A 24,307-nucleotide genomic window follows, 5' to 3' on the forward strand; every position below is an offset into this window, starting at 1 on the left:
ACAGAACAAAAGACATCCAAAAATTGTTAAGTATTTTAAATACTTTACAAAGAAACAGTTTGTGAGCCTCATGTCTGGATTTATGTTACATTGGTAACAAAGAAGAAAGTAAAAAGGTCCCACTTTTTTTTTCTAAAGCCAAGACAATAAAAGAAACACTCCACCCACACATGAAGGCATTTAAAAAGGAATTGTGAGTTTTTAGTGTTGGTAAAGCATTGCCAAATGCCGATATTTTGGGAGCAAAACTCAAGCATAAGTCAAACGCAACATGCAGTATGTAGATAGAAGTGACACATTCCAACTTTTCTTTTTCATCTTGTCATTAATATACACATCAATTTACCCCCTACAGTGTAAAACTAACTGGCTGCTAGTAGCCTGGTGTTCAAGAAACACCTAATTGAGAGTTTAGGGGAAAAAAAGCCTAAATCTGCAGGCACTGTAATTACTACAACCCAGGACCTCCATATTTTAAATTATACAAACCTATCTTTATTGTGATAGTTACCACTCCTAAAAGGGGCCCAATGCAGTCTCCTGGAAATACGGGTCTGCAGGGATGATGAACAGAATGAATGGCAAGAGGCTATAGTCTCTCTAGAAACATGCTGAGTATAATTTTTAAAGAAACCACTATTAATGATTAAACTTTATGTAAACCATACCGATTTTTTAGAGCAAATTCAGCATTTAGGCGCCTCACCCTCTCCCATGTCCCAATGCACATCTGTCTTATCAACAGGTCTGTGCCCTGGCAATTAGGGTCAGGGAAGTATGCCTTTACTTATGCAAACACTGACTTTCAGAAAGTCAGTATTTGCATTGGCATGGGAAATGGCTCAGTACATGTAGACTTTGAGGGTACATCAACAATAGCAGCTGCGCTCAACTGCATGGCTGCCGATGTGCGTGTCCCCAGAGAGTGCCAATGCGCTTGATCGAGCCACAGTGCACTGGGTTTTTTTCTTTTTTTTTTTTGAGAAGTGACATTAAATTCTGATCCATGGGCTCAGGATGCAATGTACCGTGTCTCACTGCAGTGCATTTAAAAAAAAAGTATTTCATGTTGTACTTCTTTAAGTGCACACCACCAGAATTTGCCTTGTATTGTGTCAGGAAAAAACAGCCAGTGCAGCCCAAACACAGATGTGTGAACTGGCCCTAGACTTGCCCAGGATGACATGTGTGTACTTTGTACTGTGTTATCAGCAACATATATTGCCTGCTACATCAATGCCCTATCAAGCATTTACTCAGACTATCACTATAACTATTCTGTATTAAACCAACCGCTTTGAACTACTTTTACTGCTTATCTTCTATTCGGTCTTTAGTGAGTTTACATGTACATTTGAAGTAAAGTGTTTACTTGCAAGATACCAATGCAGGAAACCTGCAATTTACAGACCCACAAAATATGTTTATAGATATGCTACCTAAATAACCGGAAAGTGGACAAGGAGACTTAAAAAAGCAGCATAAAAACACACTAATATACGGTTCGAGTAAGAATTATTTGATGTCTGCAAATGGCACTAAATTGTGTGACCGAAGCAGTTACATTAATTACGTCTCTGCTGAAAGCTTTTTGATGGGGCACAAATAATGCCATGCAATGAATAGGTTCTAATGTATTTTAGAAGGTCGTTTTAGAAATTTAGCAATTACTGCACTGGTAAATCTTACGATCGCTTTTTCCTTTGCTCGCTGCAATTACATTTTTAAATGTAATACTGGACCACACACACAAAAAGAATAATATACACCGATCAGCCATAACATTATGAACATCCGCCTAATATTGAGTAAGGCCCCCTTTTGCCACCAAAACAGCTCCGACCTGTTGGGGCATGGACATCACTAGACCTCTGAAGGTGTGTTGTGCTGTGGTATCTGGCACCAAGCTGTCAGTAGCAGATCCTTTAAGTCCTGTAAGTTGCGAGGTAAGGCCTCCATGAATCGAACTTGTTTTTTCAGCACATCCCACAGATGCTCAATTGGGCTGAGATCTGGAGAATTTGGAAGGCAAGTTAACACCTCAAACTCGTTGCTGTGTGTAGGTGCCCTTGGAGTTGGACACGGGTCAACATGGGCACTCTGACCAGTTTGCATCTATGCAGCCCCATATGCAACAAACTGCAATGCACTGGTGTGTTCAGACACCTTTCTGTCAGAACCAGCATTAACTTTTTCAGCAATTGGAGCTGCAGTAGTTCTTCTACTAGATTGGACTACACGGGCCAACCGTCGCTCCCCTCGGGCATCAATGAGTCTTGGCCGCCCATGACCCTGTCAATGGTTCACCGGTGTTCTTTTCTTGGATCACTTGTGGTATGTTCTGACCACTGCAGAACAGGAACATCCCACAAGAGCTGCAGTATTGGAGATGCTTTGACCCAGTCAACTAGCCATCAAAATTTGGCCCTTGTCAAAGTTGCTAAAAGCCTTACACTTGCCCTTTTTTTTTGCTTCCAACACACCAACTTCAGGGCAAAATGTTCACCTGCTGCCTAATACACCTCACCCACTTCCAGGTGGCATTGTAACCAGATAATTAATGATCTTCACTTCACCTCTCAGTGGTCATAATGTTATGGCTGATTGGTGTATATAGTTTCTGCCTTAAGGTGCCCATACACCTTACGATTATCGTACGATAATCGCATGCGATCGACTTTTCGTACGACAATCGTAACGTGTGAATAGAGTGCCCGACCGATAGTACTGTACAATCGTACAACTTTTGACGGTCAAGCATGTTTGAAAACTTTGGTCGATCGTACGATGTTCATACGATTAACACTGCGCATGCGCAAACGAAAATAATTGCGGTCAATCACCACAAGTCGTCCAGGTGGTTTTTTTAAACTACCGCTAATTGAACCTTGCGATAATCGGGGCAGGATGGGGCCATCATACGTTCAATCATCGGGCGAAAATTTTCGTCCGATAATCGTAAGGTGTATGGCCACCTTTAGGCTGGGTTCACACCTAGGTGTATCGAATATGCGAGTTTGGCGCGCGTTTTCTGGTAAAAAATGCGTGACAAACGCGCGTTTCCGAGGGCTACTTGGCTGTATCCCAATGGAAACGCTCTACAAAAATGCCCCAAAGAAGCTCCTGTACTTCTTTGGGCGTAGGACGTTTTGTAGCGCGTTCATACGGCCTGTAATACGCTCAGGTGTGAACCATACACATAAGAAATATAGGGATTTCGGTGTATGAGCGTTTTGTAGAGCGTTCGAACACGCTACAAAACACCCAGGTGTGAACCGGCCTTAGGAAGCGCATGCACTAGCTGCAAAATGTTGCAGCATTGAAACACTTCTGTTATGTATATTTTGTATCTTTAAATAAATTGAAGTCCTGCAACCATTGGACTCCTTTGTTATATAAGCTGCCTCTTTTGAAACTCAGTTCGTCTAATTGAAAACTTTTTACACCTGACTTTCAGGCGGGTAAAAAGGAGACTAAAGTTCCATCTGATGCCTAAAAATAATATGCAATATTTCACATTTACATGACAAAAAGAACATTTAACATTTTTTTAATTTCTTCTTCCTGATTTCCAACATAAAAAAAAAAAAATATTTACAAGAGCAGTAAACATTCCCTTTCACAATGTACCCCTTTCTTCTATTTATAAATACCCGATTTATATTTTATATATGATTGCCTCAATATTTTATTGCCCACTGTTACTAACTTCTCCATTTTGATATGTTTCTTGAAGTTTTCAGGACAAAATAGGATATGTGTAAGCAGACATTTGGTCATTCAGCACAGACAGAGGGAGACAACAATAATAAGGTGGAGGTAGTATACATCCAGTCCATAAAGATAACAAATTATAACAGTAAAAAGGTTGGAATGAAGGTTGAAGGTACAATACTGGTGTACAATTTTGACATCCCAATCATCTAATGTGTGTTTCATGCAAGACAAAGAGTACAATAAATGATGCAAGTAAAGGGTACAATAAATCTATACAGATTTAAAACATTATCTTTTATGATTCTTTGTCTGAGTGTGGTATGATTTATGTAGGCTGCATGGGTGTTAGTTCAAATTGTTTAGGACAGTTCAATGGAAGAGATGGCGAAAGAAGGGAAAAAGTAGGAGAGTGATTGTGAGGAAGGGAAGCAGGGGGGAATGTAGTGACACCCCACCTAAACACAAAAGACCCACTGGCTCATAGTAAGGTAATGATCGACTAGTCTAGATCGACTAGAGGGGGAGATTAATGGAGATCCAAGGTGTCCAGATTTTCATGAATTTACACATTTGACACATGGTGTAAAGGTGTATAGTCTATTTATTCCAGGGGTGGGCATCGGTTTGCTTGGTTGTCAATAGGACAAAGTCTGTAAGGTTTTTGGAATTTGTCAACTTGTCCAGTTTGATAATTATTATACAGGATTTATATAGCGCCAACAGTTTGTGCAGCGCTTTACAATATGATATGCAATAATCCATGTCATGGATCCCTTCTAATTTGGCTGTTGAAAAAAGCCTACATACTTTCATCCAGAATCAGAGAATGGAGATCGTGTAATGAATAGAATTTTTTTTTTGCAAAACTTGTGGGCGATGTTAATTCCCGAGGAAGTTCATGATGCTATTTTGCATTAATTTTAAGGCATTCTGTAGGTTGGAACTGGTATGGGTAGAGTTCAAAAGAAATAGAGAAGCTTAGGGAAGAGTGTCATCTTAATGGCTTAGCCAGAAATTAGTTAGAGATTTCCAGGATTCTTAAAGGAATTTCAGGGACCTGAAAAGTGGTATATAGTTGGTGGTAAAGATAGATCCATAGGACCACATCAGTATGATGCCTAGGTAATCCAGGGACTCCAGAGCTCAATGAAATTGTTGTTAAAGGTAAATGGATAAGGTTGCAAGGGAGATGCATTTGATTTACTATGATTGCATATAAGTCCAGAAATATTACTAAATGATAGTAGTAGATAAAAAAGGGAAGGTGGAGGAGTCATAGATAGGGTCAAAAGAATATCATCTATAGTTAGACTGATTTTGAATAGAATGTCTGTGTGGAGTTTACTCTTTTAATATTTGGGTTATCCCTTATCAACATAGCTAGCAGTTTAAAATCTAGGATTAATAGCATAGGAGACAAGAGACATCTCTGTCTAGTCCCTCTCTGGATATGAAAATCTGAAGAGCAGTAACCATCATAATTAACCTTGACCGAGCTTTAGAAAGAGAAGCTATCCATGCATGAAAGTTGGGACCAACCTGCCATTTACCAAGGATATCTTGAGATTTTCCTATAATAGAGTAGTGAATGTTTTATGAATATCATTCAAAAGGAGAAAAGTCGAAATGAAGCATTTTCGCTAAATATGGATTAACTTTACTATCTTGTGGCTGTTGTCACCTGCCTGTAGAAAAAGGTGTAAAGCCTACTTGATCCCTGGGAATGGGGGGGGGGGCAAAGGAAATAAATGGTCCTTGAAGATAAGATATTTGCTAAAAGCTTGACACTTGAATTGAGTAATGAGATGGGGAGGTAGATTGTTGCGTCTAGGCTATTTTCCCCTGGTTTATGATATTGTGTGGCAAAACTCACAGAAAGGGTGGAGGGATGTCAGCAATTATGGGATTTCAGACCAATAGTGTGACTAAATATGGCGGTAGTAATTCCCTATATTTTTTGTAATAAAGATTAGGGAAGCCATCAGGGCCTGGTGATTTGATAGCCTTAAATGATTTGATGGCTAGAAGCACTTCTGGTTCACTAATATCAGAATCTAATTTGCTGCGGAAAGATTCAGGTGCCTCTAGAAATTTGAGAGCTTTAAGAAATGTATCCGCAGAAGCAGAGGAGATGGCATTTTTTTTTGCAAACAGAAGAAAAGTATTTGTGGAAGATTTGGGTTGGCTGAAGTAGCTCCTGTGGGAGTTTTATTATGTTTTGGCAAGAGGGTAGTAGTCTTCTTTTGGCAGCAGGGATCTTGACTTATTTGCTTGTGTACTGAAAAATTGTTGGAATTTTAGAGTAAGATCAGTTCCACTTACGTACTATCAACTTGTTTTGGGGGGCTGGACCAGGGTTGGCTTTCTAAGCACTCTCTAGATCAAATATCATTTTAGCGAGTATGGAAATGTTATGGTCTCTAGCCTTTTTATGGGAGGCTGCAAAATGTATAATCTTGCCCTTAATATTTGCCCTATGAAACTCCCAGAATGAGATTATGGATGCATCTAAGTCTTTATTAGGGTGAAATTATTACATAAAAGCTGCTTGCATTTGCAAAGACAGGTCCTCCAAATAGAGCAGTGATTCACAGTTAGGTCTTAAAGTTTACAGAGTTTGGAGCCGCATCTACTAAGATGGGCGAGTGGTCTGACTACAGTGTAGAAAGCATTTTAGTTTAGTTTAGTTTAGTTGAAAACACACAATCATAACAAAAAATATATACTATAAATATCATGTATTTATTTAGGAACATGAATATTCATTTAAAAAAAACACAGATGTATCTACATCTCTAGATACATGTAGATACATCTGTGGTTTTTTGATGAATATTCATGTTCCTAAATAAATACATTTATAGTATATTTTTTTTGTTATGATTGGGTGTTTTTAACTTGAACCTTTTTTGATGTCCTATTAGTGGGAACTTGTTTTTGTGGTCTTATTAAGGACACAAAGGTTTTAACCAGAAAACTATGTAAGGGATTGGATTTTTGTTACTCACTTTAGGATATTTTTTATACATTGTGATATGAAATCCACTCCTCCTTTGGGTTCCCCATATCTGTGTAGCTCTGATAATATTCTTGGACCAGCCTCTTATCCTGTTTATAGTATCCCTTACACTTAAACATTACTGGTCACTTTTTTTCCATTCTATTCGGATAAAATCCAAGGATAAATGTCTGCTAAGTGCCCCCCCTAATGATAATTTTGCCAATGCTTTGGCAATGGTAACATAAATATGGCCCTGGCAATAAAGCTAATCTGAGTTTGAGAGAGAGAGGAGAGGGAGGAGGTGAAAGAGAAGGTGGAAGAGAGAGGGGGGGATGACGAGAGAGAAGGGATAGATGAAGAGAGAGAAGGGAGACAGTGATGAGAAAATGAATACAGAGGAGAAAAGAGATAAGGAAAAAAAAAGACTAAGCAAAGAGACAAAAAGAGAGAATAGCAAGTGTGCAATTTTACTAAAATGTTATATAGTGCAAAAAAATTGTGCCAAAAAACAAAAAGAAAACAAATAAACCCAGACATCATAAACTAAACCAATCAATTCTAGAATACAAATACAGACATAAATGTACAATACCGTATTATAAGAACATTTACAAGTTTCTGCCTTACACGGACATGTACAGAAATATAACTATGACACCTAAAATGGAAACATGGTCCTGCAGAAGCAATAAAATCATAAAATTGTGATTAGAAAAATGTTCCCTTTCCCTGGATATTTAAAGCTGAAGATTATATTTGCTCTTGCCTCTGGGTTTTGGAAATAATTACTGTTTGTAGAGGATATGAAAACTGATTACAGCTAATAAGGCAAATGGCTAATGATGTTCCTATTGCCCCAGTGCTAAAACATTAATCACAGTGTACGTGATGATTAATGCCGTTATACAACAAAACCACACCGTTAATCTCAAAGCCTGTGGTCTGCTGATGTATTAAAAAAAATTGTTGCCCCAATAAAATCTCAAACAAAAGGTCAAGGGAAAAAAATTGACTCGTTTGGCAGATCCAGGCAAAGAGATGGATAATCCATCTACAGCACTGATGCTGAAGGGAATGCAATTGAGGGAAATGTGAGCATTTGCTTGCAAAATTTTTCCACAATCTTAAAAAAAAAATCTGTGCTTTATAAAAGATTGTCTGGTGGGTTGAGCAAATGTGACCATTGGGACAGACCTTTAATTGTGTCTTGTTAGCAAAGAAGGATGTAGAATGTGTGGATGTTTACTAACGAGGGGGCTTTCCAACAGTATGACTTCACCTCGTAATACAGACTTCTTGGTTCATAACTTTAACCAGATATAAACCAAGGTGGCTGAACAACGCTTTTGGCTACCGAATCACCTAGCTTTTCCATCCTGATTGTTTAACATCCAAACAATATAGGGCTTATGTATCATCCTAAGAAATGGTGCCATTTCTGCCACCAATCGATTCAAATTCTAGGGCAGGTCGGGGGCTGATTGGAGTTTGAAAGAAATAATTCTACATTATTACAGAACTCGGTAGTGACGTAGGGGTGGCTGGGAGGAACCGCAATTGAAAGTGTGCCAGAGCGAAGTAAGGTTTCAACACATCACCCCCTGGAAAGGCGAGTAAACATATTTTTTTTGCAGGGAGAAATAGGGTCATGTTAAGCAATTGAATCATTTTGCTGGTAGCCTCCAGTAAACAACAGGACACCAACTGGGAAACAGAAGTGTCAACGGCTTTAGCCCATCAGAGTTTTACTACTTATCATGTTGCGAAGCCATCTGCAGTGTGATCATAGGGTAGCTGCACACCTGGCTTCAATCAGAAATGCTGAAACAGAGTTCAATAGTTTTAGACAGTGCCGGATCAAAAGAGATTTCTTGCTACCTGTCCAGCTAAGTCATACTATCAGATTGGAGTTACCCCAGAATCTTCTTTTGACTACTGACTGTTTTGAGCTCAACTTAATCCCTGATCACGCTTGCCTGATACTAGCACTAATATGCAGCCTGTGTGACTACGGTCCTGCCTTGCTTTCCTGAAGTGTGAATGGTTCTCCCTGTCCAGTCAGCTGTCATCTGTTAGTAGCACAAAGAGAACCACTACATTCCCGAGACACCTATTAGACAACCTCTGGAGGAAGCGGTTATAAATCTGTACTTTATATATAATAATCACATTATAGAATAGCAGTAATATCAAATGTAACAAAATCAACATGTACATACAGTGAAAATATGTTGTTTTTTCCAATGACAGAGATGGGAGAACCTGTATACTATTGTAGGTGATGCTCTGTTCCCTTAGAAGGAAAACGCACGAGGCTGACTATAAGGGAACGGTTTCATCCTCATCCTAACAATTCGCTGGAATGACTCTGATAGCCATACTCAATACATTTTAACAGCAGGATCGGCACACAAATTTAATAGAATTCGTGGCAGGCTGATATAAAACAACGGGGCCTGCAGAGAAGTAATGATTGAACGGTGATTGATCTCGGATGCCTCTTTCAATCCAGGCAAATCTTTGAGGAGCTCAGCGAAAATTGCTAGCCTTCATTTCAGCATGTTTAACAAGCAACACTACATCAAAGAAATTTTTAGGAAATGTATTTTATTTTATGGGAAAGGGCATATTGGTTAAGACTGGGGTTGGAAAAAAAATAAAATAAGAGGAACTGTCGTAACGTGCAGACACACGCTCAAATACGGAACAGATTTGCCGGGTTATGGCCTGCCTGTGGCGCCAAATAGGTTAAGAGATAAGAAATTGAGCAAGACTTTCCAGCATTCCTAAAATTGGTCTGATGTCAGAGGCAAAAGAAACAGGCTGAAAGCTTTATTGAAGTTACTTTACACCAGGTGTAACTGTTTTGTCGGTGTAACCAATGCACTATGGTCCTGTGATGCAATACAGATTGTTTGAACCGAAAGCAGACAAGCTAAAAGGACATAACAATAAAACATAATACATCACTTGCAAGTAGAAGTTAATCTTTCAAATAGTATCCACAAAAAATGTTAGACATGATTCACAAATCAACAGCAGATTACAAATATAACACTAGTGATAAACATAACACTGTCCAATAAAAGAGAAAATCCATTGTGTATCAAGCCTTCAATCCTAAGTAACCACACATCACTGGAAAAAAAACAAAAAACTCGCCAGATGTGGAAAGTGCTGTAAATAAATGAGAGCTAACAGTGCTTAAAGTGACACGGAACTCAGGAGATAATCTTAAAAATACATTCAAGTACCTTAACTATTAACAAAAATGTATCTTATTTGTGCATCACTCGGCTATAGATCCTGAAATCATCTCTGAATTGGAGCTGACACTGTCCTTCCAACTGGAGGGTGGCTATTTTTGTTCCCCATGGTCCCTGTGTGTGTAGCCACGGTTCAAAGCTCGCTCCTGTGATAGACTACAATCTCAATACAAATTAGTGAACTAAACGTGAGATTGTAGTCAATCGTGGGAGTGAGCTTGGAGCGGTGGCTACTTTACAACACACAGGGACCATGGGGAACAAAGGTAGCCACCCACCAGAAGGACAGTGTAGGGCACCAATAGAGATGATTTGAGGATCTACAGCCGAGTGATACACAAATAAGATCAATTTTTGTTAATAGTTAGGGTACTTGAATGCATTTTTAAGATTTAACTCTTGAATTTAGTGTCACCATAAGTGACCTCCAGACATCAATGCATTGCACCTGGGCCTAAATTAAGGGAGGTGGGGTTTTTGAAATATTCTCTTATTTAAAAGAAAAAGCATTGTGCAAGTTAAAAAAATGCACGGAAATGCAAGGTTTCCTTACCCTGCAGACCCCCCACCTCATGGAAAAATTTGCCCTAAAAAAAAAAATGTAATTTAAAAAAGAACAAAAGTAAAAATACCTTACATTAGGATTCCGATTGCCTACTGTAGTTGCCGGTGATGTTACCGGGTCTCACTGCAGGAGATTTAGGGATCCCAAATCTCATTAAAAGATGCTCCAGCACTGTGCATTATTGACATCTTCTGGTATATTAGATTGTTAAAGTGACACTAAACTCAGGAGTTAAATCTTTAAAATGCATTCAAGTACCTTAACTATGAACAAAAATGTATCTTTATGTGTATCACTCAGCTGTAGTTCCTCAAATCATCTCTGAATTGGTACGGAAGCTGCATGATAAGCAGACCATAAGGTGTTATTACATAATAACCCAACAAAGGAGCATTAGCTTTATTAAAACGTACTTGTAACAAAGTTAAGTACGTACATAATATACAGTATATCATTGAATTTGAACTAAATCTTTTAAAATTTTTTTTGTTTTTTTGTTTAAGGGACAAGCTCCGCTCTTCTCATCCAAACATGTTATTTTAGTATTTACCTTGCACGTCATTTTTTTTTTAAAACCGGTATACTACACAAGCTATTTTGGTATTTATTGTTAATAAATATTAACTTTACAGTTTCATCTGCAGCTGCAGATTGTGTTGTTGTTTCTTTTTGGCGTTTAGTACACAGAACTCTGCTAAAAAAAGCTAATTTCCTGCATGTGTTTTCGGCTCATTGCTTTTCTCAGAAGCCTTCAGAGATTTACAATCAAATTTCAAGCATTCTCCTGCAATAGGAGGTGGTCTGTAAAAAGCCTGTCCACTTCACAAGAAGCAGACGCTGCAGCTTTTCTTATTACAACAATGAGATTGCTCCAGGTTGTCCTAACAAAGGCAGAACTTCACAGTCTGAAACCAGTTTGAGAAAGGACATGGTGAAATAAACTATTTCTTCAGAACAGAGAAAGCTATGAAGCCTACTCGTGGCTCTAATTACTGATCACGAGGCCCTATAGCAAAAATCAGATGACCTCTCTGAGCTGTGAGTAACCATGTCAAGATCCCAAAGACTCCTTTTGATATCAGCTCTATACTGTAGACTTTACAGGGGGTTAGATTTGTTGTCAACGGCAACCACTTCAACCATTCATGATACAGTACTGTATTATCTTCACATGTGTTATGTTTAATTTGCCTCAACAACCTAATGGGGCCCCCTTCAACCCCCAGGCCCCATAGCAGTCATCTGGGTTGCTATGGCTATAGTTACGCCGGCAGGGGTGTCGCGGGGCTGGGTGACACCCGGAGCGGTGCGCGCGACATCACCACGCGTGTGCGCGATGACATCTCACACGCGCGGCAGTATTCTGATACCTGCCGGCGGCCATCTTGGTGATGGACGCCGGCAGAGAGAGGAGGAGACAGCCACCTGGCGGGATAAGGTATGCCGCCGGGTCCCCTTCTCTCTCCTGATACTGTCGGGCGTTCGGTCAACGACCAAGCGCCCGACTTTTCAGAGGGGGGTGACACCAAAATGACTAAGTCATTTTGGTGTCACCCCTCCAATGGTGTCACCCGGGTATGGGCCGCACCCCACGCACCCCGCTTGTGACGCCATTGTTGCATTAATACATGAATAAATCCAAATTCCAGGGAAAAAAGGTTTTCCCGTGCAATGGGGCCGCTCCTGTACTGCAAGGGTTAACTGCTCAGGACAGGAAAAAGGCATTTTAGTTATCTGATCCCTCCCCCCCCTCCCGCTAGACTGGCCCCCTTGCTCTGGTCCCCAGTGGTCTAAAGGCCACTTATGTCATCAAGTACAATGAAAGCTCCATAGCCCTGCACTGTATAGGTGGCCATACACTGTAATGTCACCCGGGTATGGGCCGCACCCCCCGCACACCCCTTGTGACGCCACTGTACGTCAGCTCTTATCATTGCAATGTATAGAGTTTACATAAAACGGGTTTTGTTTTTTTCAACATACATAGAGATACACTTAAAAATTGTTTCTATTGCCCAGCAACTAGAAGGAGCTCTGTGTTTCAATGCAACAACCCAGTCTCCTACTGCTTAGGCCTGATAATTGGCTGCTCTGTGCAAAACATTGAGAAAGTACACGTGTTGCATCCCTAAAAGAACAACTTTTTTTTATATACATGACTACAGCAGATCATTTGGGATATACAAACATGTAACGAAAAGAGCAGGCAAGTTAGAGCTATTCGCTGTCACCGTGGGTTTGCATTTGCTAAAGTTAGCACATGTCTACTTTAAGCACTACAGCTTCACCTAAATTAACCTGATCTAGCTACAAATCTTTTCATCAAGCTCAGAGGAGTTTTCATCAGAGGGATTCACTATGTGAAAAACTAACATTCCAGAGCACTCAGAGGGCTTTTAGCCTCTTACTCACATAGCAAAATGTATGTTGAATTACCAAAAGCCATTATGCTTGCCCCAGTCTTCAATGGCTTCAATGAGCTATTTGAGAATTACGCTAAAATGTCTTAAAAGCATTTGGATGGTATATGCCAATAATTCAACGAGATGGTGTTCACTGCCTACCTACATGTGACAACAGAGACCTTTACCAAGAGGTGCTCTGTAATACACAGAGCAAATAAAACCACTCTGCAAAAATTTCTCATTTTAGTTTGGGAATCATCAAAGGAAAGGAAACTAGTTTGATGAATGGCAGTGATGGTGGTCTATGACTGTTTCAATTTGCATCTGCCAGTAATATTCAAAATGTAAAGTTTATCTAAAACCAAAATGTAATAAATTGCAGCTAATTGCAGGGGACTGTGCTAAGGAATTGACTTTTCACAAGCACAGGGAGAACTCCTTGCAGAGAGTGTCCTGGCTGGGATTTGAACTGCGGACCGCCAGTGCTGCAAGGCAGAAGTGCTAACCACTAAACCACTGTAAAAGGTTTATTTTAAAATTTGGTGCCTGCAGACACGTCGAGTGTATTTCCGCATTATAACACCTATCTTATGTTTGTTGTATGTTCCTATTTACATTGCATAACTTAAATTTTTTTTTTAAAATAGCTGCTTAAATCTTTAAGTGTTATATACTTGCTTAAAAATCCTACCTAGCCTCCCCCTATGTAGGAGGGGGTTGCCCAAAGTTATGTATAGAGGGTTTTTCTAACATTTTACAGCAAAAGTGGAAATACACTTAGGCTGGGTTCACACCTAGGCGTATTGAATATGCGCGTTTGTTGCGCGTTTTTATCGCGATTCACGGTGAAAAATCGCGCGACAAACACCCGTTTCCGAGGGCTACTTGGCTGTATCCCAATGGAAACGCGAGACCAAAACGCCCCAAAGAAGTACATGTACTTCTTTGGGCGTAGGCCGTTTTGTATCGCGTTCGGATGGGCGGAAATACGGCAAGGTGTGAACCAGACCCATTGAATACAATGGGATTTAGATGTTTGAGCGTTTTGTAGAGCGTTCGTCGAGCGCGCTACAAAACGTTCAGTTGTGAACCAGGCCTTAAGCTGGCTATACGCTGAGCGAATTTTGGCCAGGTTTTCATGAACCGGTTAAAATTCACTCAGTACGTCGCCCTGTCTGCTGGCTCCCATCCAACATCCTTCAATTAAAAATAAAATGAGTCGGGCAAAAAATGATTGGCTGGACAGCGCTTGCATCCAATACTTTTAGTGGGAGATTGAGTTCAGTCTAAAACCTGAACAGAAAAAATTCTACTAGTTTATACCCAGCTTTACACTCACCTTCCCATTGCTGCTCTGCAACTCCTGACACCAGCAGTGAAGAGAAATAATACTTCTGAGTATGAGGGAGCATGTGACGTGACCTCTCTTCCTCCATTGCGATAGTGCTAGTGTCTGGGAATCGGTTGCCCAGTACCTCCAACATGTAAACAGGGAGAGTAAATTCAGCCCAGCGTAAGCTCTGACTAGTCCGTTAAAGTTTGAAATTCCATCAAATTGGACCTTATACAGGGCTTCTCCATACTCTTGACAGCCAATATAGTGGGGGGAGGGAGGGGGGGCAAAGTAAAAGGCAAATATGGGCTTTAAAGTGAACATGTTGCTTTGTACCACTCAGGTAAAGCGCGTGTTCACTTTAAGTTCCCCTAATGCGTGATAAGCTTTATAACAATGGGCTTGTTTAACATCACAGTACAAATAGCAATAACCTACAGTTGCCTTCAAACCTTTGATACTATGCTGTGCTCCTGAAACAGGAGTTCTGATTGGCTACTACAAGTTCCTAAACACTACTGCTCATTGCATTGTGTCACCATGTAAATCCAATTAAGCTATTCACACTACATTACAACAGTCATTAAATTATATAAGCATTTCAAGGTAAAGTCCAATGTATCTCCCGGGCAGGTGCGTCTGCCATCAAGTCCCTACAAGATTTGCATACTTGGCTGCAAACTCAGAAAGTAACAAGACATTTATAAAAAGCAATTTGGTCACGGTGACCTTTACACTGAAATACATGTAACTCTCTGTTCAATTTCTGCACTTTCATATAATTAAACCCAGTTCGTACACATTTATTATGCTCCCGCGGGGAACTACTAGAGGGGCCAAATTTAAGGATAAATACCTATGAATCGCTTGAATAGTTTGGTTCAGTAGAAACAGATACACTTAAGCTTTTCCACAGTGAGATGATTCAGGTTGTAAAACCTTCATTAAAAAGCTGGAAGCACTGTAATGACCAATATAACAAACAGGACAACAGGCCTTGGACTATGATGATACACATTTTACACAAAAGCATATAACCGAATAGAGCAGCTAGGCTTTAATTCACAGGCAGGTAAGCACCAAACCACTTTTGTCCCTTCAGAACATCTTATGCATGGAACCAAAAACCACAACCCAAGCAAAACCCTCCATAACACCCAGACGTCCCATTTTTTACAGTGCCATCTCCTGATCTTCAAAGGAGCAGAGCTGAGTAAAAACAAGCTTTTGGCCTAATATAAAAACAGTTTGATATACAAGTTTTTATGCATATCTCCCAACTGTCCCTCATTTAGAACAAAATCCCACTGTCCCTATTTCCTCCTCAGTCGTCCCTCTTTTTGGTTTGATGAATAGTATCTAAGGTACTATTCAAGGAAAAAGTACAATTTAACCATCAAAAGTGTTATTATGCACTAAACCCTTCATCCTCTTTCTTAAAGGAGAACTATGAGGTCAGTGTTTTTCCCCATAGTTCTCCTTAGGGTAAGCTGTTTCCAAAAGCCAGTATAAAGAAAAAATAATAGTGGAAAACAACAATTCTGGGTTTAAACAATCATTTTTGGCATATAAATTCTTAATGGTCCACATAACTGAAGTTGTGGCCGGAGGTGTGTCCATTGCCCAAATACATTGCGTTGGAAGGCGTCCCTCTTTCTCATTTCAGAAAGTTGGAATGTAGGTCTATATACGTATAGTTTTCCCTATTGTGGGTGCAGCTAGACAGTTACAGACTGAATTCAGGTGACTAATAGGCATCAATGCTTATTATACTGCCACCTCAACTAAATAGTAGGCTCCTCCAAGTGCCCACACATTGGATTTCTATTCTGTTAGTGCTCTCTGGATGCCCGTAAACAGGGGCGCACTTTTCCAAGAGTGACCAACTTCTATAGTCACTGGCTCTGTTCTGCCCCTTTCTCACTATTAGTTACTGAAGCTGTCCATCACAGCAATGCGCCAATAGCGAGGTGCTGACCACAGAACCCAGTCGACATTTGCATATAAGCCCCAGAGTTTGGGTCATCTGGGGATCTACAAACGAAGGAAATCAGCAAGGGGCCTGCTATTCAATGCGAGTTGCAAATTCAAGAGATTATATTAAGCATAGGTCATTTTAAAAGTAAAGGTTCATTTGAAGTCTCACATCTTTTTAGCTCTTTATAGTCTTGTAGCCTTACATGTTATGATCAGAGATTGATTTTTTTGCTTGGAAATGTCTTATAATAACTTTTTTCTTACATGAGTAATGGCTGCAATCCACATAACAAGTGTCCTCACAGACTGGTATTGAAGAGAAGCGGATGTGGTGTTTCTAGCCAGTTCTGTTACCAAGCATTGACTACTGAGTGCACTAGCATAACCATTGTGTCTACTGGACTGTGCAGTCATACTTACACACAGTGCACAATTTCTGTAACAGGAAAGTGGAGGGGCGATTATGAAAATGGGGGGTGTATGTACTGAATATCTATTTCTGTGATCTCAGCTGGGATTAAAGCAATGCTGCCATTTAAAATCTCGAAGGCAAGGCCCTTAGGATGATGCACCACAAGGCACCACATATTTATGTATGTAGCCAAATGCTTCTAGCACCTAAAACGTTTTAGTACATCATGAGTGATTCACCTCTTGGTCAACGACAGGCAAACAAATATTTTTTTCCTCTGTGGAGGTGCCAAGTAACATGATGGCGTACTAACAAGAACGTATGGATTGTTTTATTCCTTCACGATAAAGCACTTGAAAAGTGCTAAAAAAGAAAAGAAAACTTTACCATGCTGTACATCCAAGTTGTAGCTTGGAGCTGCCTGTTAATAAGACATTAATACCTTCTAAACATACAGATGCTTCTTGAAGAGACCACGAAGATCAATATGGGAGCTTTGAAGTGAACACATACAGCATCATGAAAGAGCTGATAAAAGCCAACAGGCAACACAAAAACTATTTTGCTCAATAAAATACGACCTAATAACAAACACTAAAAAAAACAATGCAAAGCAAGAGAGCTAAAATGCAGTAACCTTTCATGTAAGATTCCTGTATTCCAGTTTTGTGAATCAACTTGTTCCAATGAATATATGGCAGGACATCACAGTGTTTGAAATAAAACATGAATTTGTTCCTTTCATAACCAAATCCACAAAGCACTGACTATTTCAGGATTAACCTCATAGGATTATTTATTAGTAAAGAAATACAAAAAACAATTATTACCACCATTGGTCAACAGTAATAATCAGACCAAATATTACTAAGTACGGCAAAAGAAAAATTAATTGTCTATCCACACAATCCTGCACAAACAGAGATATATAGTGTCTAAAAGGCATACTACCATAAGGTACCGTGTTACTCTTGGACAAGCTTAAAAGTAAATACAACCTACAAAGTAATGCTCTGTTTTGTCCATCAAATTGTACACATTATACAGATTATACACACATGTTGTATAATCCTCTCCAAATAACTTTATTAAAAAGTAGGACAAATTCCAAAGCTTGGCCGATAACTTCGTTTTTTTCTCAATGTAGTTATTTTCTAAACACATCTTTAATTTTTACCACTTTGATATGAAGCACTGGAAGAACACCTGGCAAAAAGTGATATATCTAAAGTGGACCTGAACTCAATAATTAAGATTTTGTTTCTTGTTGGGAATGTCTAGAAATGTTAATTGTGCCTAAGCTGTACCCTGAAAATGTATGCAGCACCCCTGTGTCTTCATACTAATAGTTGTATATCTGCAATGTGAGATCTAAGGGACTGCTGCTTCTGATTGCTAGTCTCAGAGAGTTTGAAGTGAGATTTGGTGATGTCACTACTGAGCTGCCCACTGTTCACCTTTCTCGTTCTCCCTCTCTCCCTCTCCCTCATATACATATACACACACACATAGAAACCACTTCATGATAGATGCTTATTTGCTTTGTCACTATAAAAGAACCCTTGAATTAGCTACCTGTGCGAGCCACTAAACATGCTGAGTAATCAAATGTAAATAGTTCTCTCCATTACGGATTTAAAAGAAGAAGAAAGAATAACAACCCAAATCATCAAGTATTTACTCACCATGGCGCGCCGTATATTCTGAATCCTTTCACAGTGACCTCTGAATCTTGCAAGTAAATACTGTTAGTGAGGAGTGATTGCACATTATCAAAGTCTTCAGGTTTCAATTTGGAAACCGAGGGGAAGCGGTAGTAATCCTGTTTAACAAGATCCGCCATGAATTCTTTATCAAAAGTCAGTTCATGATTCCCTGCAATCACTATCTTATATTCGTAGGGTAAGGTTCCTGAAAAAGCAAAAAGAGAAAAAAAAAATTACTTCCCATGAAAGCAGATACATACCAAATATTTTTTGTACCAAATATTATTACCTATAAAGTTATTTTGTGTTATTTTTGAGTTTTACTATATCATTTTACATACATTTAAAGGAAACGCAGGTCAGAATAAAAACTGCCAGAAATATATTTATTAAAGCATAAAACTCAGATTTATTTATTGGTTTAGCTTTTCAGCTTCCAGTGCCACTAGCCTGTTCTCTGGACAAATAGTTAGCATCATCTGCTGTGCACATCCTTTGGTAGATCACACAGCTCCCATATATATTTTTTGTGTATTTAGTGGTTTCCCTGGAGATCAGCTTTAACTTTGAGCTGCAGAAGTATCAGCTTCACAAGAGTGGAAGTTTCCACCTGTGGATGGCGGCATGTCTAATATTGGAATGATTTCCTGTGTTTGACCTGAATCTGTCACTAGATCACACAGTATAAATTATTATTATTATTATTATACAGGATTTCTATAGCGCCAACAGTTTGCACAGCACTTTACAATATAAGGAAGACATTACAATCACAATACAATTCAAGACAAGATAGTAAGGAGGGCCCTGCCCCTGAAGGCTTACCATCTAAATGGGGATACCTTTGTTATGGGAGACAGCATTAGGGACCATACCTTTGTCTTGTCATAGATCCATTTTTTTTGAGGATTGGGAGTGTTTAATAGTTTTTAATGCAGGTTATCATTTGTATTTATGTGTTTATTTGGTTATATGCTTTATTGCATGACTTCTTTAAAACTAAATGATTTGATATTATTCGTTTTTGGATTTGTGTGTATATATTGATTTAGGTCCCCATAAGCTCTTTTAATATGGTTAGAAATACCGTAGGTCCAAGTTCAGACACTGAGGCCGATTGGAGTGATAAATCTTCAGAATGGTATTTAAATTTTAAAGCAAATTTCTGTTTACCTATTTCACCTGCAGATGATTGGATAATTAAAGTGAAGAGTCACACAATTTATTGTTTAAAGATTCTTGAATCCTTTAGTTAATCAGCCCAATTGTGCAGCATTATTTACAGGGTGGAGTTTAGTTATGCCCTGATCGATTTTGATCAATGTAATATGAGCGCTTCATAGTAAGTGGCAGAGGGGCCTGTACTGCATTGTGGACAACTTAAGAGTTGTTGAGGTTCATGTTGAGAGACCCCCAGCACACACAGAATTGGATATATGATGAGGCAAAGTTATCTCCCAGTGATGTCTAATATCTCTCATCAGAAACCTATGTCCATATATACTGTTCTAAAGATAGGTTTTCTTTAAAAGGAGAACTATGGGGTTAAGTCTTTTCCCCATAGTTCTCCAACCTGTTTAGGTAAATAGCAAAAAGCCTTTATTTGCTGATACACATGGAAACCATGGGAGCATTTTACGTTTTCTTTTTAAACTACCAAGTAGTTACTTTTTTGTTATGGGAATAACAATCAAAATGTGTATTTTTTTATAATACAGTGGCAAGTAAAGCAAATGTATTATTATATGCCCCAACAGTGCACCCCTAACCTTCTGTACATTGATCTCCAAGGAAAGTATTAATGCTGGGCTCCGTGTCAAGGACAGAAGTGGTTAACAACCAGAGTACAAGACCTGCTCTCCTGGATGATGTTGCAGGCCAAGCAAACTGTGACTGAGGCTCCTGTACAGCTCAGCTGCTTAGCAACAAAATGGCAGCCTCTTGAGCCAGTTCTGAGACACATCATTGTATGTCATAGGCCAACCAGTATTGTAAAATATCATGCTGGGATTTATACTTTTATCACACATGGGAATGCTGAGGTTGCCTACCCCTGCCCTACACATTCCAACTGGCCCACCATTTTGATGGACAGTCACACTGGTCAATAGGAATGTGCAGAAAGTAGGAATGTACAGGAAAGGAAGTTCCAAAGCTTGGACTGTCAGTACGACCTGAGATTAGGACATTGCACAAGCGTTTAGGAGGCTGGTGCAAGTAGGTGCCTGCACTTCAGTGGTTTCCCCCCCTTCCCCACTTACAGTGTCCCTTTATGAGAAGCATAACCACGACATAGTTATTAAAACAAAAAATGCTAACCAAAAGATCAAAATGACAAACAGAACCTAGGCCTGCTGAAGAAAATGGCTGCCAACCAGTCCAGACAGGAACATTAAATACATCCATGTTATCAAAGCCTATGCCAGTGATTTGAAAACGCTCCAGGAAGACTGGAAAGCAGAATAAATTATAAGAAACCCCTATTCTCTTTCTCTACAACATCAAATGTCGCCTATCTCCTGATGTGGAATCGCTGAGGTGTATTACTGACCTTTTCCCAGGGTTAATACCGAACAGGAGGGAATTGGCTCCTGTGTAGAATGTGTGGCGGGCACAGAAAGAAGAGTCTTCCACCTTTTGTTAACACTGCGGCATACAACAAAACAGCACAAGCGCAGCGGAAGTTCAGGCGCTGACCTTTCACTCCCTACGCGTCAGGCTTCATTAGTTTTCATGGAGCCTCGCAGCTGAGGCGTTAATGTTAACTGTGTGTTAAGAGACACTGTGGCAGCAGTGCCAGTAGCAGTTCACATTATGCATTTTAGATGTACAACGTTCAAAAAAATTTACTGTAAAAGCCAGTGAAGACACTATGCTACAGGAGTAGATTCTAGGCCATTAATAAATAAGACCAGGCCAGTAAGAAAATAAAATTTTCATGTCCCTACCCAAGCCTGAAGCCTTTTATTTACAACCGATATGCTTGACCAAACTCCATTCCCTCCTATTATCATGCTATAGGACATCTGCACCTGTAAAAAAAACCACTAACCCATGGCCTCTAGTGCTCCTTGGCTAATCTACATTAAGGGGACGCTGTTACCTTGCCCATTCGGGTGAAGTTGGAGAAAGGAGGCCCATTTTTGTATATGCGTGGGGTAGGAGATGGATGTTGATGTATCATATTCCCGAAGGACACTATATATAACTGATAGTGTTCGTTTGATGGGTGAGGGTTGAATTAATCTGAGTGGCGGGGTGGGACCAGTGGAAATAGAGGTGACAGGAAGATTGTGACAAATAAAATTACTAATCTGATAGTATGCGAGGAAATGAGTGGGGGGGATCCCATATTTTTGTTGGAGTATATTAAAAAGAGAGACATGTACCTTGAGGCGATAAAAAATGTTGGAGTGTTAAGCCTTTACCTTTCCATAGTGAGAATATTTTAGAGGAGGCACCTTGTGGAAATCCCGGGGGTCGAGGTCATCGGCATAAGTGGGGATACAGACCCCTGTAGTCCAAAAAGCTTACGACACTCTCTCCAGGTGATCACTGTGTCTAGTTTATATCAGTTTTTTTTTTTATTCTTTATTTTGAGCCAACATTTTACAGTAAACATACAACACATACACAATCGAAGAATGAGGATGTACATATACAATCTTAGCGAGTATAGCGATATCGTCTAGCCCCAATCTCTTAATTGGCCAAGGGCAGACAGTAACAGCATAACATCATATGTAACCAGGCATTTGGGGGGATCACAATGTACATCTTATATGTCGTAGTGTATGACAAGCCCTGGTTTCGATAGGTTTTAGGAGGGCAAACCACAGGGTCCACCTGTCTACTGCCAGGAGCTGCGGGGAGGGATAGGACATTAGGCAACATCAGGACAGGAGAGGGATGAAGAAGAAGGCAGACAGACTAGAGGGGGGGGGGGGGGGGCAGGACCAGTAAGCAAGTGTGTAAGAGGAGGAACAGGTCAGCGGGACAGGGGAAGCCTATTGATAGGGTCACACATTGGGCTCTCTGTTGTGAGCCATTGAAAGGGAGGAGATCATGCAGAGTATGCTCGGCCCTCAGGAGTATCCATGTACTCCAACCAGTAAAACCATGTCTTAGAGTACCGTTCCTGTCTATCCTGGGAAGACAGAATCATGTCTTCCATTACCCTAATCTCCTCCACCCTGCGTATCCACATAGATATGGTAGGGGAAGAGGGATTCTTCCAAAGACTAGGAATGCAGGATTTAGCTGCATCCAGTAAGTGACGCACTACAGATCTGGAGTAAGCTTTCGGGGACATAGGAATGTTATGTAACAGAAAAATTGAGGGGTCCAATGGTAAGTCAGAGTCCATGAACTTTCTCACAATGTCGCGAATCGTTGACCAGAAGTGTGCTAGAGCTGGGCAGGACCAGAAGATATGGAGTAGAGTCCCCCTGTCTGCATTACATCTCCAGCAGGTATTGGCAACTCCGCCATACATCTTCTGCAGGAGCTCCGGTGTTCGATACCATCTCGTAAGGATCTTATAATTAGTCTCCTGATATTTAGTACAGATCGATGATCGCATAGTGAAATGGATGATATTCCGACATTGGGCATCTGAGAAATTGTTCCCTAGTTCTCGTTCCCAACGTGTCAGGAACACAGGTTTTCCAGGTTCTGTTGGCGTTGCTAGGGTTACGTAGATCTCCGATAGGGTATGCCTCGTCGGGTCGCTGGAATCGCACAGTCTCTCAAAAGATGTACGCGCTCTCCCAAAGCACGCCGCTGATGGTAAGGTAAGAAGGAAGTGCCTTAATTGGAATGCTTTCCATTGGTCTAGACCAAAGATCCCGTCAGGATCGGTAAGGGATGCCATGGAAGGCCACATGTCTCCATGTATAAAATGGGATGCCTGAAAAAGGTTCTTGGCAATCAAGGATCTAAATGGGCCAGACGAGGTTCCCGGTGAAAAGGCAGGGTTACCTATAATTGGGTAGAGTGGGGAAGCCTCATCCCTTAGTGATGCAATAAACACTGTGTAGAGACACAAATGGCTTCAATCCATCATAACATACTTTTTGGGTATTCGTCATTGCACCAAGCCTAAAGCTGAAATTCAAACATGCCCCCTGCATCACACTGCAATACTGTAATATGTGCTGCTTGAGAGCTATCAGCAGGCCTGGACACATGAAAGGATGGAGGAATGGCTGTCCTCATTTAAATAAAGTTTGAGAAAGTCATTATGTGCACAGGCACTTCGGGAGTACTCTGGGCAGTGCTGAAGTTCCTGATATATAAAAAAAGGAAAAGCCTAGCAGCTTAATTTTCACTTCCCTTCCTGAAGACACAACAGGAAACAAATTACATTTTGTTTGAATATAATGGGGGAGTTCCACTGTTAGACAGTTTTCACTGGAACAGCTGTCCTCTTTGCAAGATTTACCGTTGTCTCTTCTTCAGGTGACCACAGTAAAATTTTGGATTTCCCATCACTCTCCGTCTTGGTAACAATGGTCACCAGGGTAGATAGAGGGGTGACAGGGATATAGATAGCTGTAGAAAAAAAATTGACAAAGGGCACCAGGGCAAAGAGGGTCAATCAACCTAGCAAGGACACAGATAACAATTCTAACAGTTCTAACCCTTTTCTATCCTATCCCAAAAAAATTAGGAGTTTTGGCTTTGCATACACTTGAAAAGCCAAGGGATGGATTGAGCTCATCAGTATCCACCAATAATTGAAATATCACTTGAAATAAAAGTCCCATTAAATACAATGTGACAAGAACAATCACCCACTAGCTGCCATTCTAAATGAACTGTAAACTAATAAGTAATAACCTTCTCAATTTCCAAACCTCCGCACTATTTCCTCTGAACACATCCCGGATCAATTTACATAGCACTTTCCTCTGCAAAGCAATG

At 40.1% G+C, this 24,307-nt stretch overlaps 1 protein-coding gene across 2 annotated transcripts in view; it reads right to left on the reverse strand.

Moving 5' to 3' along the window:
• MPPED2 (metallophosphoesterase domain containing 2) overlaps positions 1-24,307 on the reverse strand; it is a 158,383-nt gene that overhangs the window by 57,305 nt on the left and 76,771 nt on the right. For both annotated transcript variants that reach the window (XM_018567984.1, XM_018567976.1), the window contains exon 4: positions 18,362-18,587. In XM_018567984.1, coding sequence (XP_018423486.1) covers positions 18,362-18,587 — 226 coding nt within the window. The remainder of the gene's footprint in view (positions 1-18,361; positions 18,588-24,307) is intronic.

Source organism: Nanorana parkeri, unplaced genomic scaffold, assembly GCF_000935625.1.
Source record: "Nanorana parkeri isolate BGI_ZX_2015 unplaced genomic scaffold, ASM93562v1 scaffold30, whole genome shotgun sequence".
Classification (NCBI taxonomy): Eukaryota; Metazoa; Chordata; class Amphibia; order Anura; family Dicroglossidae; genus Nanorana; species Nanorana parkeri.